This window comes from Poromitra crassiceps, assembly GCF_964638095.1.
Source record: "Poromitra crassiceps genome assembly, chromosome: 25".
Classification (NCBI taxonomy): domain Eukaryota; kingdom Metazoa; phylum Chordata; class Actinopteri; order Beryciformes; family Melamphaidae; genus Poromitra; species Poromitra crassiceps.
This window is the reverse complement of record NC_139649.1, coordinates 6,292,041-6,308,669: the sequence shown is the minus strand read 5'-3', so window position 1 is coordinate 6,308,669 and position 16,629 is coordinate 6,292,041. Positions and strand designations below refer to the sequence as shown.

At 44.8% G+C, this 16,629-nt stretch overlaps 2 protein-coding genes across 2 annotated transcripts; one reads left to right on the top strand and one right to left on the bottom strand.

Moving 5' to 3' along the window:
* Positions 1-39: 39 nt before the first annotated feature.
* LOC310798539 (ras-related protein rab7) lies at positions 40-5,830 on the bottom strand. Its single transcript, XM_083661079.1, has 6 exons — positions 5,501-5,830; positions 3,239-3,301; positions 2,943-3,069; positions 2,159-2,377; positions 1,831-1,959; positions 40-1,688 (listed from the first exon to the last, which is right to left on the bottom strand). Exons 2-6 carry the CDS (start codon positions 3,289-3,291, stop codon positions 1,593-1,595), a joined length of 624 nt encoding a protein of 207 aa, XP_083517205.1. The 5' UTR covers positions 3,292-3,301; positions 5,501-5,830; the 3' UTR covers positions 40-1,592.
* Positions 5,831-7,947: 2,117 nt separating this feature from the next.
* Positions 7,948-16,499, top strand: uqcrc1 (ubiquinol-cytochrome c reductase core protein 1). Its single transcript, XM_083661058.1, has 13 exons — positions 7,948-8,039; positions 9,095-9,235; positions 9,431-9,517; positions 9,665-9,794; positions 10,232-10,430; positions 10,699-10,778; positions 10,893-11,008; positions 12,117-12,260; positions 12,983-13,143; positions 13,293-13,378; positions 13,530-13,618; positions 15,802-15,877; positions 15,974-16,499. The coding sequence occupies exons 1-13, from the start codon at positions 7,977-7,979 to the stop codon at positions 16,036-16,038; spliced, it is 1,437 nt and encodes a 478-aa protein (XP_083517184.1). The 5' UTR covers positions 7,948-7,976; the 3' UTR covers positions 16,039-16,499.
* The last annotated feature ends 130 nt before the right edge of the window (positions 16,500-16,629 follow it).

Below are 16,629 nucleotides of genomic sequence, written 5' to 3'. Positions count from 1 at the left end.
TTATTCAAGATGTTTTATTACCCTTATTACTTGAAACGCAGACATTTGCAAACAATGTAGATGCTATGCATTTATCATAATAACATAATGATGAATGCCAATACTTCCCTGAATCCCCACCCCCTCCCCATTTTTCCCGCAAAGTTGTATCCTATCCTGTCTATGATGAAATTCAAAGTCTAAACATAATATACGAACAGACAGTTAAATATCTGATCGGTTAAAAGAAATGTCAAGCACTTAAATCGTTTGCCAACACCAGCATTTGGCAGAGACAGATATGGAGATTGACAACACAGCTTTTGTCTTCCCCACAAGATGATTGAGAAGTTTGCAAAATATACAAAGTCTTGCAATAGTTGACAGTAAAATGAAAGGTACTACTAGCTAATAGTACCGTTATGAATGATGTGAGAAAAATCCTGCCCCCTCAAACTATCAGGTAGAACGTCATGCTGTCTTGATTTGGTTCATTCTCATGTTAAATGTTGTGCTAACAAAGAATAATTCATTACAAGACGAAACTTGACTCTCCCTTATTAATAACCAGAGGTGGTTATAGACGGGAGCCCAGTCTGAATTCACACGCCATCTACTTTGAGCTATAATTGTGTTTATTGTGGCTCCACAATGAGACGTCTGAACAGGTCTTCAGTTGAGCCGAGATGATAAGCAAAGTGCAAAACAAACTTTTGAACATAGCCGGCTGATGGACTCGTTATGGAACTGGATTTTCAGTTCAAAGCCAATCAACAAGTATCAGCAGGCAGCACATTAACATCCACACATGCACGTTCACACAATACAAGTGACAACCTTCACTTCCTCCGCCACGGGCGCTTTTAGAGAGCCAACTGTTGCGTCCCAACTCTGCCTTCAGGTGTGAGTTTATTTTCTACGTGTGGATGAGGCAAGGTGATGCCATGGAAATGAGTCTTGAAGGTGAAACATTGTTTTAAGCCACAAATCAGATGAGTAAAATGGGTGAGCAGTGTTTCCTCTATATTCATGTGGACCATGAAAGTAAAAAAAAACAAAAAAACAACACTGCTAGAGAATCTCTTGATTTTTAAAAATGACATTAGTTTGTCTAACATGACTCATAAGCACAAACAAGTATAGGGATATATGCTTAGATTGACCACTTTCATCATATGTATCCATGATACAGCTGTATGTTTAATAAAAAGCAGAACCAAAAGTGGGTGCAAAAAACAGGGATACACATGAACCGTAACCAAGATGAGCCCAAACCACCCACTGCTACGAAAAAGGTACATAGGAAACACTGGGTAAGTAATAAGCATCGTAGAAGTAAATGCCATCATGTTTCCTCATGGTGTTCTTTGGGCTAGGAGACTCAATTTGATAGAAAATGTGTGTTTCGTATACATAAGGAGGTGAGTGCAGCATGTTTGTGTGTAGTAGTAGTAGTATACTCCATCAAGAGTGATGCTGCTTGTATCTACAAAGGCCAGTGAGAACGTTGGGCGTCGGGGATAACACGGTCGGCTAAGGGATAGAGGGTACATAGACAAGGCAAGACAGGGTAGTGAGGCCAGTGACGACCCCCCCGTACATCTTCAGAGTCCTCAGCAGCTGCAGGTCTCCGCTGACGGCTTGGCCCGCTCGTTCCTGTCCAGCTTTATCGGCTCGGGGAACTCGTTGTACAACTCCACTTCGGTCTCCTGGAAAGAGCAGATATCCCAAGAGTGAGGAGGGCTTCTCCCGCCATCTAAAACTACCAGCGTTCACAGAAACTGAGCTCGATATAAAAAAACGACAATTATCAACATGGCAGAATCCAGATGACGCTGCCGTGCGGGTTACCTGTTTAAGAGCGTTACGTGCGATAGTCTGAAAGGCCTGCTCCACGTTGATTGCCTCCTTGGCGCTGGTTTCGAAGTACGGGATGTTGTTCTTGCTCTGACACCAAGCCTGTGCTCGCTTGGTTGTTACCTGAAACACAAAGGTGTTGGTGGTGAGATGTTATTCTTAGACATATCAGCCACATAAGAATGACAGTTTTATCCAAGCTATTTTTAAAAGGGTTCCATTAGTCTGCCTTTTCTTAACACCGTCGCTATTATTGCAAATTCGTAAGGCCTCATCAAAGATATTCCTCACAACTGTGTACGTCTTGGTCACCGGGACCCACCTGTCTGTTCTCCAGGTCGATCTTGTTGCCCAGCACCACAAAGGGGAAGTTCTCCGGGTCTCGAGGGCTGGCCTGGATCAGGAACTCGTCCCTCCAGCTGTCGAGGGTCTTGAAGGTGTTGGGTGCGGTCACGTCGAACACCAGCACGCAGCAGTCCGCTCCGCGGTAAAATGCTACACCTAAGGACTGGAACCTCTCCTGACCTGCTGTGTCCCAAATCTGAGATACAGACCAGAAGGGAACTAAACATCAAGGAAGATACAGTGACCTGCTAAGAGTTCCAGCTCCTTCCATCACCAAGAAGAAGAAGGAGAAGGAGAAAATAGCTGTACGACATCCCCACAGTGTGGTTTTCATGTTAGGTTAGGTGTTAAAATTAATAGAAATTGGTGGTATGAAAGTACGCATCTAAGGAATAAGCCATTGGGGTGGACATCGGTCAAAACTGTCATTTTAGACAGTTTGATCTGTATATATATCTATATATATGTTTTTTCTTTTTTTTACCTTTATTTAACCAGGCAAGTCATTAAGAACAAATTCTTATTTACAATGGCGACCTGATTATATATATATATAAAATCAACCCATGATCAAACTGAGTGTGATTGGACTGTTACCACATCAGAAAACAGAAGAACAATGCAGTGTTACAGCAGTAGCATTATTCTGTTCCACTCACCCTGTGATGGTTTGACATAAGATAGCAGGAGTGTTTGAATGAGATTTGTGTGTGTGACATTCATGTGTGACATTCTTCTTTTGCTAATCATTTCCCCAGTACCTGCATTGTGACAAGTCTGTCATCCACCATGACTTCTTTCGTCAAGAAATCAGCGCCTATTGTGGCTTTGTACTGGTTACTGAACTTCTTATTCACATACTGGTTCATCAGTGAGGTCTTTCCAACTCTAGAAAAATTCACAAGACAAGATTCAGAACATAAGATTCATAACCTAAAGAAAAAGTTACCATCATGAACCAATTGGTGAAGTGCAATTTTTTTCCCCCTTTCTTGCTGTATTACATGTGGTCAAATCAGAGTTTTTCGCTGTCAAATGAAACTCCAAACTAACTCACCCAGAGTCTCCGAGGATGATGACTTTGAGTAGTACTTTCTTCCTAGACGTCATTGTGCCTCAACTGGAAAAAGAAAAAGCATGTGTCAGAACGGTAAACAGGACGGTTGCCACTCTTTTATGCTACGTTTCAATGACTTTTCAAGCAATAAAGCAGAGAAAAGAAAGTAGGGGGAAAAAAACAAAACGTTACTAACAGATTAAAACCAAAATGTATCCACTGCAGGTTACCTACGGTGACCAGGCAACCATATGTGAGCTAAGAATGCCTACGAGCACAACAGGCACAGCCAATGACAGCACAGCGATCAGCAAATGTGTTAATGAATGAGTGTTAATGAATAATGATTAATTCCGATGCAATGTGTAAGCATGACTGAAACAAATTTGCATTCGAGGACACATGAGATTATTATTGGAGACAATTATTGACCCATAATTTTGAAATAATTTGTCCTTGAAAAGTACTTGAAACCTATCATTAAAAAAGTGTGGCAACCCTGAAGATAGATATTGCCTATTCCCTAGAGATTATAAGGCTTGTGGTATTATTGGCCTACAGATTTTGCAGGCTTGCAGAGTGTCACGTGTGCCTATGTGTTGAAATACAATCTAATGATAGGACGCATCAGCATAACATCAACGTCAACAAAAAAGTATTTCCGGGTGCCACTGCAGCAGCAACTAGTATGAAATCAAGCTGAAAAGCTGTGCCAAACAAACATTAATATCTCATTATCTCAAAAACTATACATCACATCGCTTATATTTTGACATTGTGAGTGAGAGCAGAAGTAAAAAGTTAAAGCCTGCTATAGTCCCATCACACACTCAAAGCTGCCTCCATAAGGTCCCATTATAAAGGTTGAAAAAAGTAGAAAACAAACTTTTATTTCTCAAACAGTACAGAAGATAAAAAGCGGAATTTAGGCGATAGTCCTAAAAGTGAGCAACTAATTTAAAGTATGAAGGAGTAGTTAAGAGTCCAAAGAGGGCATGATTTCACCATGAACTGCTGTTGCAATCAAGTGAAGTGTGCCCTACACAAGTGCAATTAATTTCACAAGCAACAAAGCCTGTATCTCTTACTGCCATGGACTGACCTACATTTTCTTTAAAAAAAAAACAAGCCTTGATAAACATCTCTGAATTCACCCCGGCCCCTACCCACCCATCGACCAGGAGTACCACCACGCATCCAACGCATTCTGTTTTCCTAAGAATTCATGCAGAAAAATGTCCTTTTATGTAGCTGGTGATAAGCTCTGCAGCCATAATTTAGATGATCTGTTAATAGATTATCCAGATCATCAGAAGTATAGACTATTGATGAACTAAAATCAAATGCAGACCATACATTCTAATCTCTGCACCAGCCCAAGACATCATCAACATCACCACCACCAAGTGACTTTGGCTGAGCAGAGTAATAGCAAACCACCACATACTGCTGTAATGACCAAAGTCCACCACCCTACTCCTGATGTGCTCTCATCTGTCATTCCATTCAGAGGAGATATGAGAGGACATTGTTGAAGAAATGTTGTTCAACACATCAGCTATTAGTAATGCACTAGCTATTTCAAACAGCCAATTTAATAGGCTAGCCTGAAAAAACCCATGGTTTGAATCTGTCAACACTCATAGGAGCACTGCACGACTAGCGCACACAACTCTTGGTGCGGCTCTCTCATAATCTGCAACCCATGACAGTGTGTCAGGGACTGATCACATGGTTTTAACACACAGGACTAACGGAACGATGACTTGGCAAGCATGATTTAGCATAGCTAATATTTTTGCTGGAATAAACACAGAAATCATACTGATGGATGGAACTGTATAAACATATCTGCTTGTAATATTGCCCCTTCACAAACTGTATAAAAGGTTTATATCACCATATTTGCCTATACTGACCACAAGCTCGTAAAGGGTTAGCTAGATGGACTAACGACTACAGTCTATGTTGACATCGATTTAACGACATATTTTAAGACTCAAATCCCACACAACCAAAAGCTAGGTAGACAAATGTATGAAAACAATATTACATGGTTTTAACGATTCTACCATTAAGCTAACATTAACGTTATCCTGTAGTATCCACTACTAGCATGACAGTGACAGTTGTTTTTTTTAAACTAACGTTTAGTTAGCTAGGCAACGTTTGGACAAAATGTTAAGATTTAGGCCAGCTACATCGTGGTGACATGTAATGTTAACGTTAGCGAAACCAATACTGAGGTCACCAAAAACGAACCTGGGCGACGATCCTCCGCTCAGAAAAATGTCCAAAGTGGATTTTCCCTGTGACTCGGTCGTAAACGTTAGCTAACGCGCAGGCTAGCTAGCCAACAAGCGACGTGTCTGCCTAAAACAACACGTTTATAACGTTAGCAACTAAATATTTTGTGCTAGCTAGCCAGCCTCACAGGTAACTTTAATGATCAAAATCAACACGGCCACCGCCGAGGTATGACTCTCTTCGTTAACCGCAATAATGCTACTGTCTTTCGCCTTGTTCTGCTGAAGCTACCGTTCCCCGGCCCGTTGACGCTAGCTTTGTTTTGTCAAGCTAAACTGCTAACAGCTAGGCGAGCTTTCACTTCCTCCAAAACAAGCTCTGTCGGTGGGGGCTGACGTCACCACAGGACACGCCCTGCACACCCCTCCCTTCTCACATAAAATCCCCCAAAAGAGGTTTGGAAACTTGATCTGATCATATATCTGCTGATGTTACTGTGTGCTCAGCATTGTGTCGTATCTGATTGGAAAGCCTGTTCATTTCCCTTTACAAGTTACAACACTGTCTCATAAAGGACCCAGCATTTTTCCCTGCCAATGTCAAACAGTTGGTATTGACTCTCAGTGTATTGCAATGGTTCCCAATCTTTTTACATCAAGTATCACCTCAGAAATTAACACCCATATGAAATGATGGGGGGAAAGGTGCCCCACGTAGGCTACTATAGCCTGGCACAGGTTGAAAACCACTGCTATTGTTTTGAGTTGTTTGGGGGATTGGATGATTGAACTCTCGATAACAAGGAACAAACAAGACTTGGCAATTTTACACTTTATTAATGGACCAGTCAGAAACCTCAATAGTGGGATTGATTAGGATCAGTATTGGCCCATTTTTGCTCGCCTCCTTTTCCACCTTCAGCTGGGTTGCACCTCCATCTTTTGGCGTTCCTTCTTCTCTGCCTTGAGCTTTTCAAACTCTGCAGTTTCCAGCTCTGAGTCTTTGAGCTTGATAGTCTGCTCATGGTTGCTGGATGCTTTCTCTTTCTCAAGCATTTTGGTAAGCTTGTCCACTTTGCCCCGCAAGGGTCATAGTCATTGAGGCATTCTTTTTGAGGAACGTGTCAGCTCTCCAGGGCACTGTGGAGCTTCTCCGCCAAGTTCTTCATTTCAATGTGAAGGTCTTCGTTCTGTTGGCGAAATACCTCATTCTCTGCGTTACATTCTATGACCAGCTCCTCCATTTTCTGGAGCATTTCATAAAACGGAAAACATACTTCGGCTTGGGGCCATGCCCGCGCGGCAGCTAGTCCCATATACTCGAACGTCACCTTGAAGAGGGGTCGCAGGGGAGTCCCCAGCAAAATTAGTAAATTGTGTGATTTCACTAGGATTTTTTCAATGACTAGAAGTTAGCCCAAGGAGAGAATGTAGTGCATAGGTAATAGCTTCAACTCTCTCCTGTTATCTCCCCATCTACATTATTTTATACTTGCACTGTTCATGTCAGCTGCGTCGAGTCACATTTTCGAGGAGCTGCACGTAGGCTGCGCCGACAGACTCTCCAGCCGCGACGCAGACCTCGGCGCATTCGGCAAGGGCTTTGACGCAGAAGTATGTTTAGGCCTTTAAGCTCATCCACATCGCATCTGCAGAGGTCCAACTCTTTCTTGAGTTTGGATTTCTCCTTTCAGGGCCTTATTTGCCATTTCACAGTTCTCCGGGTCTAGGTGGAGGGCCATGTTCTCATCCTCAGAATCCAACAGGCTGCAGATCAGTTTTTTTGGGACCCTTGGCTTGGGCCTCTCCTGGAGCCATTGTTTGCGCATAGTCATAGTGCCACCTATGGCAACACAAAAGCGGTTTATCTGGAGATTCGTTCATCCAATCAACTTCAAACTTGGGCGGTGCGCTGCTGGGAACCAACAGAGTGCAGTGCCAAATTTCATGCAATTGGGACATGCGCATAGTCATAGTGCCATCTACTGGCAGCTCGAAAAAGATTTATCTCAAGAAATTAGTGAAAGTTCGTGCACTAGCCAAGATACAAAAGGAGTGAGTGAGCGAGCGAGCAGGTGGGTGAGGGATGGGCACATAATCACTGATGATCACTTTCTGAAGGTCGTGTGAGACCGAAACGTCAAGAAATAAATCTATCCGTCGGGGAGACATCTTGTTCAGCAGTGTGCGGACTCTACTCTTTTTCTGCATTGTTTGACCGCTTGTCCTGCACCTGCAATTTTGACTGGATGTGCGCACTCTACTCTCTTTTGCACATAATCACTGATGACATCATTAGTGATGACATCACTGATGTGTTAACCGCACTCAGTGAGTAAAAGTCCAACACAGTGAGTAAACGGGCACTGCACTAGTGTTACAATAAATACAGGCACCTCGCAGCTATAATTCCGGCAGCACTTGAAAGCAGCATCACGCGAGAACAGCCACGCAAGTCCCACTCCCAACTCCTTTCAGTAACCTGTCAAAAAATGGCGGCGTCCGTGTGCCGAGTTGGGAGTACTGTGGGTCGAGCCCTCGCCAAAGCCCGCAGTGTAAGTAATCTTAAAGTTTTCAACCTGGTCTAACATAAAATGTCCGGTTGATAACATCACTAATTGTGATTTAGCAAACATGCGTCAATCGAAGAAGATGGACCTCTTGCTAATTCATTAGCCGCTAACGTTAGCTGGCTAACGGGGAATAGTTACCAGGTTAGCATTAGCTAGCTAAAGCTAGTTGTGCATACAAGGTCAACTGCGAGGAAGACGCAGTGTCTTGTCACAACCACCTGATATAAACATCCATATTCTACGCTTGATAATATTCAAGTCGCTGTTTTAATCGCCTTTGTCATTGGCAAGGTCATGATAGCGTTTGTCAGCTGTCCTCCTTTGCCCTCTTCACCTAGCGAACGCAACGTTAGCATGATGCTGACTGACAGTCCGGTGGGTTTGTTGTTAACTTGGAAAAGTGTTGAATCTTCCACTTCTTGTCATCTCAAATCAGACGTTTGAACTGCCATATCAAAGTTGTAGCCGACGAGTTATACACTTGTTATTGTGTAGGTGAACAGGATTCTAAGTCAAAGATGGTTGCTATTTGTAGTTAGTTTCATAGCTAAATCGCTGCCACATTTAAACTCTCAAAGTCAGTTTAACCTTTATATATTTATATTCTTAGTCACTCCCCTTGTAGCTGTACTGACTGATCAACATGGTGGCGGTGGATATCCTTTGCCACTCTTAGTTGACGTGCCAAGCCTGGCACTAGGTTAGATGGCTTGATGACATTTCATTCTCAAGTGTCATGAATGAGCATGCCAGTTGTAGCTGGGTGATCTGTTATGGTTAAGCCCCCCCCCCTGACTCGAGAAAGCATATAGTTTTGGTAACATTGCATGTAAGGTGGATTTTGCACAAGAATAATACTCTTCAGAAGTATGCAACAACCTTTAGGGACACACACACACACACACACACACACACACACACACACGCACACAACTGAAAGGAGAAGATAGAAAATATCTACTTTGCAAAAGAAAATGTGCAAGTGGTGAATCTGATTCTAGGATTGTTTTGAAATGACTCTGGTCTCCCCCCTCTAGCCCATCCTGCTGTCTCTGCGGCGTAGCCAGTCTTCAGTGAGCTATGCCCAAAGCCTGGTGGGAGTCCCTGAAACAAGCCTCACTGCCATGGACAACGGCTTGAGGATCGCCTCCGAGGACACCGGACACCCCACATGCACTGTAAGCACATAGAATTAGGGGATTCCTTTAAAACAGTATACTCAAGATTGTCGCCTCCGTAGGGCCCTGTGAATTCCAAAATGCTACGCTTTCACCCAGTCTAGACTCACCCATTCACCTTGACTGAGTCTTGTTATGGGTGGCTGTTCCAAATCAACTAATCCCATATACCTCTTCTTGTCTTTCCTGTCTCAGGTTGGACTGTGGATTAGTGCTGGCAGCCGCTATGAGAATGAGAAGAACAACGGAGCAGGCTTCTTCCTGGAGCATATGGCTTTCAAGGTACACATCATGTTCTGGCATCAGGCATCTTGACCTCAAATCTGCTGGAGAACTATGTTTTAAGCAGAATGCTATGTAGCTGTTTGGCTAAACTGTTCCATTACGCAGCTCTCTGTCTCTACTTCCACCTCTCCTCTCCCTCCGCAGGGGACCAAGAAGCACCCTCAGGCAGCCCTGGAGCAGCAGGTGGAGTCCATGGGTGCTCACCTGAGCGCCTACACCTCCCGGGAGCACACTGCATACTACATGAAGACCCTGGCTAAAGACCTGCCTAAAGGTGAGATGACTAGTTACCCACTGTAGCCAGCATGGAAATCTATCCAGTAATGATGTTTCTTGAATGGCCAATAAGTGTGATTTTTAATGGTTCATAGCACAAAATGATTGTAATTGTATCTGCTCGGGGGTTGATGGGGTAATTCAGGGGTTCCAAAACTTTTCAGACCCAGTATCACCAAACCAAATTTCCCAGGGACCGTTGTGGGTGATTAACAACCCCCCCATCCCAAATAAAATAATGTTTGCTGATTTAGCCATGCAATTGCACCAGAAAGACACACACACACACACACACACACACACACACACACACAAACAAACAAACAAACAAACAAACAAACAAAAATTAGTGTTTCATTTGTGACGCTGTAGAATCACACACAATGTGTACACTCCTTGGTTGTGAATAGTCTGTCTCCCTCTGTATTTCTCCAGCCGTGGAGCTGCTGTCAGAGGTGGTGCAGAGCAACTCGCTGAGCGAGGCGGACATCGAGCAGCAGAGGGGCGTGGTGCTGCGCGAGCTAGAGGAAGTGGAGGGCAACCTGCAGGAAGTGTGCCTTGACCTGCTGCATGCCACGGCCTTCCAGGGCACCCCTCTGGGCCACAGTGTCCTTGGCCCTTCTGCCAATGCCAGGTTAGAGGACTGCAGATAGTACATGCAAACATTCAGAACAACTCTGAATTGCTTTCTTCAAAAGCACACTGTTGTTTATACAGGCAGGCGAACAGTATTCTAAATAATGCTAGTGATTGTTTAATGCAGAGATGGTCTTAATTTTTCACTCAATTTGCATCTCTCGCTGTTTATCAGTGTGGCCCATTTGACATTTGTAACACATTAACATTTTAAATCCTTCTAACATTTCTGTGCCACTGATGGTCATCTTTGACTTTTCTCCCAGGAATCTTACCCGCCAGGACCTCATGGATTACATCAACAGCCACTACAAGGCTCCTCGCATGGTGCTGGCTGCTGCTGGAGGTAGGTCCTCCTCATCCTCCTAACAAGCATGGCCAGGGATTGCCTCTAGTGCAGTAGCCTGTGGATGTCTGCTGTGTCTGTAAAGAGCATCTGTCTGATCTGCCTCCTCTACAGGTGTGAGCCATGAGGAGCTGGTCGGCTTGGCCAACACTCACTTCAGCGGGATGTCTTTTGAGTATGAGGGTGATGCCGCCCCTCTGTTGTCTCCCTGTCGCTTTACAGGCAGTCAGGTGAGATGTGTTGGGGGGTGTTTGTAGGAGTATGTTGTTAGTAGTAGGAGTAGTATTGTTTTTGTGGCTTTCAAGTTTTAGTGCCACATAGTCTGAATGCTGTCTCGGACGCTTTCCCAGACTGCTCAGAATGAAAGGTCTAGAGTTGAACACTGAATACTTGTAATTTTATGACATGAAAGTGACCAAATTCCGGAACAAGAGTCCGACAAGTCAACAGCAGTCTTTGAACCCCACACACTACAGGATCGTTTTGGCAGAATATCGGTCCCGACGAGGCTCAAATAGGGAGCACACCCGAGATAGTCGGGAGGGGGGGATCTTGGCCACAATCGTGGCAAATTCTCGTCAGGTCTGGGGGAGGCATTACCCGTTGTTGAGTCGTAATTATGACAGTACACCATTCAAGTGCTCTTGGTCGGAAAGAGCAACAAACATGGATGCCAGAAGTAAGGTTGTTTTCTCATGGCTGCTGTTTTCTTACGGTGGGCAAGGTGGTGCAGTTGGTAGCACTGTCGCCTCACAGCTAGAAGGTCCTGAGTTCGATTCTCGCCTGGGACGCTGTGGGCGCTGGAGTTGTGACCCCCCCCATATCTTCAGTGCCTACTGCCCAGGTGGGCTATCTCGTCGAAAGGGCCTTTCTGTGTGGAGTTTGCATGTTCTCCCCATGCTCCCCAGGGGGTTCCTCCATACGTAACCCCCCACTAAAAACATGCAGAAGATCGTCATCCGACCAGTGACGACAACATCTGAAGTTGGTCCCCGGGCGCTGGAAAGAAAAAGCGACCACTGCTCCTGGCCTGCCCCCTGGAGGAAAAGACAAGTCTGGATGGGTCAAATGCAGAGGACAAATTTCACCGGCCACCGTCAGCATGAGTGTGTGTTGTGGCCGCATGCATGTGTTGAAGTGTTCGTGTGACAATAAAAGACGGGCTTGTCCGTCTGAAATCGTGTTTTAAATCGGGACGGGCTTGTCCGTCTGAAGTAGTGGGTCATTATGGTATCGCTACATAGATAGGCCATAATGTGCATAATCTGTTCCTGTGCTACCTCTCCACAGATTGATTAACACCTCTCGTTGCTCTGTTCCCGTGCTCCCTCTCCACAGATTACTCTGCGTGATGACGGTCTGCCTCTGGCGCACGTTGCCATCGCCGTGGAGGGTGCGAGCGCTGCCAGCCCAGACATCGTGCCTCTCATGGTGGCCAACTCCATCATCGGCAGCTTTGACCTCACCTACGGTGGTGGAAAGGTCAGGAAAGTGGCATAAACATGTTTCCACTACGAGCGTTGTCTGCTTTTTTTTAGTTGACGCATTACGATGAACTATAATTGGGGATGCCTCCAAAAAGGAATCCCATCATATCGACTCATCATTGTACCCCCTTTAAGCTTTGCCCACTCGAGGCTGCACATGCCTTGAGTGGCCATTATCGAGGGGCAGATAATGCTCCTCTCTTCAAACCTGGGTCAGGGGCCTCCTCACCCCTGCCTCTGGACCTGTCGGGAGGAACAAAAGCGGAGATGCACGAGCACGATGCAGCTACCGAAACATCTTTTTGAACAGTATTCAACTTATGTAGCCCCGCCCACTTGACACGTTTGTGTTACGACTTCCTGGTCAAAACGCCGGCTGTTTTACCTGCTCAAACCAGAGAGATCGTCTCTGGTCAAAGCTACTGACTCACTGGAAGCAGGCTGCGGGGGTATAGCTCTGCCACAGGAAGTGTAAACACAATCGGTTCTGATTGTGTTTACACTTCCTGTTAGTCTCTCAAGCCAGACTGTCTCTTCTACATAAGGTGAATAGTCTTGGTGCTTTGTAAATCCTCTATCTCCCAACTGCTGAATTTGTAAAGCATGTCTGGGTAGAACAGTGTTTCTTAATATTTTTCTGGTTTGAAAAGCTGTCTCCCTACAATTGAAAGAATAGGACTTATTTTGCTGTCTTTGTTGTGTGTGGCACGCGTGCAGCATCTGAGCAGTCGTCTGGCCCGTCTGGCGGCGGAGGACAAGATGTGCCACAGCTTCCAGGCCTTCCACTCGTCCTACAGCGACACCGGCCTGCTGGGCATCTACTTTGTGACCGACGGGCTCCACATCGACGACATGATGCACTGGACTCAGAACGCCTGGTCAGTGTGCTGGGGAGCGCAGGAGAGAGATCCTTAACACTTGACATTGATACACCCGTTTGTTTGTTAATCCACACGTGGTGCTCCATATTTTTGCTCCTCGTCAAATGAGCCGAACGTCCTTTCCCTCCATGTTGTCCTACCTGCAGGATGAACCTGTGCACCACGGTGACAGAGAGCGATGTAGCCAGAGGCAAGAATGCTCTGAAGGCCAGCCTGATAGGACAGCTTAATGGTACCTCATCTATTCTCTCACTCACTCACACATACACACTCTCTCTCTCTCTCTCTCTCACTCACTCACTCACTCTCACACACACACACACACACACACACACAGCCTCCTGAGGGTCACAAGTCGACACAGCTGTTTCTTTGTGTTTCAGGAACAACGCCGAGTTGCGACGACATCGGCAGACACATTCTGAACTATGGCCGTCGTATTCCTCTGGCAGAGTGGGACGCCCGGATCGATGTGAGTTGACTCTCTGAAGCTCCGCCCCTCTGAGTCAGGCTAGCTAGCTAGCTACACACCCCATGATTTTCAGGCTGATTCATTAGCCTATTTCACTCCCCACCCAATTCACCCATTTTGTGTCTAAAAGGCAGGAAGTAAAACGGGTGCAAGCAAAACACTAATGAGGGTTTACAACTTCCAATCCATTTAGGTGTTCCAGTGCCGGGGCCCTAATCATTGTCTTGCTTGCACCTGTTTTACTTCCTGCCTTTTAGACACAAAAAGGGTGAATCGTGTGGGAAGTGAGATAGGCTAATTCTGTCAATCAGAGAGGAAATCCTGATAGGAGGCTTGGTTGGGACTAGGGATGCACCAATCTGACTTTTTCAGTGTCGATACCAACACCTGCTAACTTTGTAAAACAAAATGTAACTAATAAATACATAGACATAAATGTACTGAATTGTAATTTATTCAAATAAAAGGTATCGGATACCAGAGTGGCCCATTGTCACCGATACCCGATCCAGCTATTTGAGTCAGTATCGGACCGATATCGGATATCAGTATCTGTATTGGTGCATCTCTAGTTGGGACCGATGGTTAGCATAGATTCTGTGGTAGTGTTAAAAGATTAAATATTAACCGCACACAAATGGACTTGCAGACCAATCGGAGTCACCCCAATAACGTCAAACGTGTTTGATATTTACGCCCGACATCTACATGGCTCCTTAATAAGGCCTGGTGTGTGAGGATCATAGACTCATTCTAAGAGCAGTGACAGCTAATAACCCAGAGCCGAGTTTACAGTCAATGAGGTGGAGTGAGAGGTCTGTTCTGTCCACTTGTCTTCTTAGTTTACAGTCAATGAGGTGGAGTGAGAGGTCTGTTCTGTCCACCTGTCTCCTTAGTTTACAGTCAGGTGAGGTGGAGTGAGAGGTCTGTTCTGTCCACCTGTCTTCTTAGTTTACAGTCAGGTGAGGTGGAGTGAGAGGTGTCCACCTGTCTCCTTAGTTTACAGTCAGGTGAGGCGGAGTGAGCGGTCTGTTCTGTCCACCTGCCTTCTTAGTTTACAGTCAGGTGAGGTGGAGTGAGAGGTGTCCACCTGTCTCCTTAGTTTACAGTCAGGTGAGGCGGAGTGAGCGGTCTGTTCTGTCCACCTGTCTCCTTAGTTTACAGTCAGGTGAGGTGTAGGGATGGGCATTTCTAGCAAAAACACTATTCGAAATTCGCTGGCCAAATTCGAATTCAAATTCGAATTTAATTCGAAATTCGAAAAAAAAAAAAAAATGTAAAAAAAAAAAAAATGATTTTTTTTTTTTTTTTTATGTTTTTTTTTTATGTTTTTTTTTTTTTTTTTTGTGAGTGAAATGTTGCATTGTCTCCCCTGATTCTAAGTCTACGGCTTTATTAATTAATATAAAAAGCTTCTGCTGTGGATTTTTAGCTCAAACAAGCATTGCACCACTGAAGTAAAGAACATGTTACATGACATTGACATTTTCGAAAATAAAAAACAGTTTTGACAATCATGAGTGGTTCATTAAATATTTAGTAGGCTCAGGTCTGAGTGCCAAAGGGGTGCCAAAGTCACCCCCTCTCCCTCTTCATGGGATTTCATCCGCCATTCATTTTTCCATAAACCTTGCTTAAAATGCTTATAAAAATTGTTTTACTTGCTCAAACCAAGCGATTTGACTATACTTAGAATCGGGGGAGACAATGCAACATTTCACTCAAAAAAAAAAAAAAAAAAAAAAAAAAAAAAAAAAAAAAAAAAAATTCGAATTTCGAATTTCAATAATAAAAGTCGACCTTGATAATAACAACGATTATTCGAAAATTCGATGCCCATCCCTAGTGAGGTGGAGTGAGTGGTCTGTCCACCTGCCTTCTTATTTGATTGGTGTCTCATTGAAATTCACCGAGTTCCTGCAAGATCAGCAGTCCTGACATCCGAAACATTTCAGAAGTCACAGTGTACTGTCTGATACCTCATCCTTGCCTAGATGTCTAGTGTGAGCATATTTCAACTGGGGGGGGGGGAGGGATCAGTGAATTCCATTATGTGTGCGATGCAATGCCCTTTCAAAACCGATATTCAAAGTTTTCTCACCTGTGCCCCGCATATTTCTTAGGTACACCTCTCTTGGCTGTTAGCATTCATACCTATCCCCTCCTCTCATCTCTCCATTCAGGCTGTGACCCCCAGGATGGTGCGTGACGTCTGCACCAAATACATCTATGACAAGTGTCCCGCTGTGGCCGCCGTCGGTGAGTTCTGCCACGACTCTCGTCTCGTCGTAAACGCGGTTTGTACGATGGCCGTGTGTCTGTCTAACCTTTCCCTCCTGCGTCTCTCCCCGCCAGGCCCTGTGGAGCAGCTGCCCGACTACAACAGAACCCGCAGTGCCATGTACTGGCTGAGGTTCTAAGATATCGATCATCGTGCTGCTCCGTGTGCGTGTCCCACATTTGCTCCTCCTCTTCCTCCTCGCCCCCCCTTCCCCTCCCCTCGCCTCTCGGCTCAACGGCTCTCTCCCGCCTCCGTGCCCCCTCTCTTATCCCGCCCACTAAAACTGTTAGTTAGTTACAAGGGGGAGGGGCATCCAGGCTGCACATTGTTGAGTTTCACTGTAATTAGCAATGATTAATTATCAATAATTACCTCTTGATTGTATTAGACAGGTCCATGTCATCACCTGGTACTGACTTGGAGGTGGGGGGGATGGAGGGGGGGCTTTTGAATATTACATGATCCACCTGCTGTTAAACCTGGACACGGACACTGTACCACTGGTGCAACCAGTAGTGTGGAGCAGAAGTATATTTATAAATTGCTGTAAGATGTTGTTTCTGTCCTCTATTGTACATAATAGGAGCTCTCATTCCGACAAAAATAAAAATACTCTAAAACATTTGTTTCCTGTCGATCTGTAGTAGTAATATTGCAAATTGAAGCTGTTCTATTATGTTATTGTTTGAATATGTGCAGTATAAAATGTGCAAGACATACTGATGTGAGT

Bases quoted from the DNA above. Each gene is read 5' to 3' on its own strand.
- LOC310798539 (XM_083661079.1), bottom strand. From the start codon at position 3,291: ATGACGTCTAGGAAGAAAGTACTACTCAAAGTCATCATCCTCGGAGAC. The intron at 2,378-2,942 runs GTACTGGGGAAA...TCTGTATCTCAG, and splicing joins ACAGACTTGTCACAATGCAG to ATTTGGGACACAGCAGGTCA. The intron at 1,960-2,158 runs GTGGGTCCCGGT...TTTGTGTTTCAG, and splicing joins TCGACCTGGAGAACAGACAG to GTAACAACCAAGCGAGCACA.
- uqcrc1 (XM_083661058.1), top strand. From the start codon at position 7,977: ATGGCGGCGTCCGTGTGCCGAGTTGGGAGTACTGTGGGTCGAGCCCTC. The intron at 9,518-9,664 runs GTACACATCATG...CTCCCTCCGCAG, and splicing joins TGGAGCATATGGCTTTCAAG to GGGACCAAGAAGCACCCTCA. The intron at 10,779-10,892 runs GTAGGTCCTCCT...CCTCCTCTACAG, and splicing joins GGTGCTGGCTGCTGCTGGAG to GTGTGAGCCATGAGGAGCTG.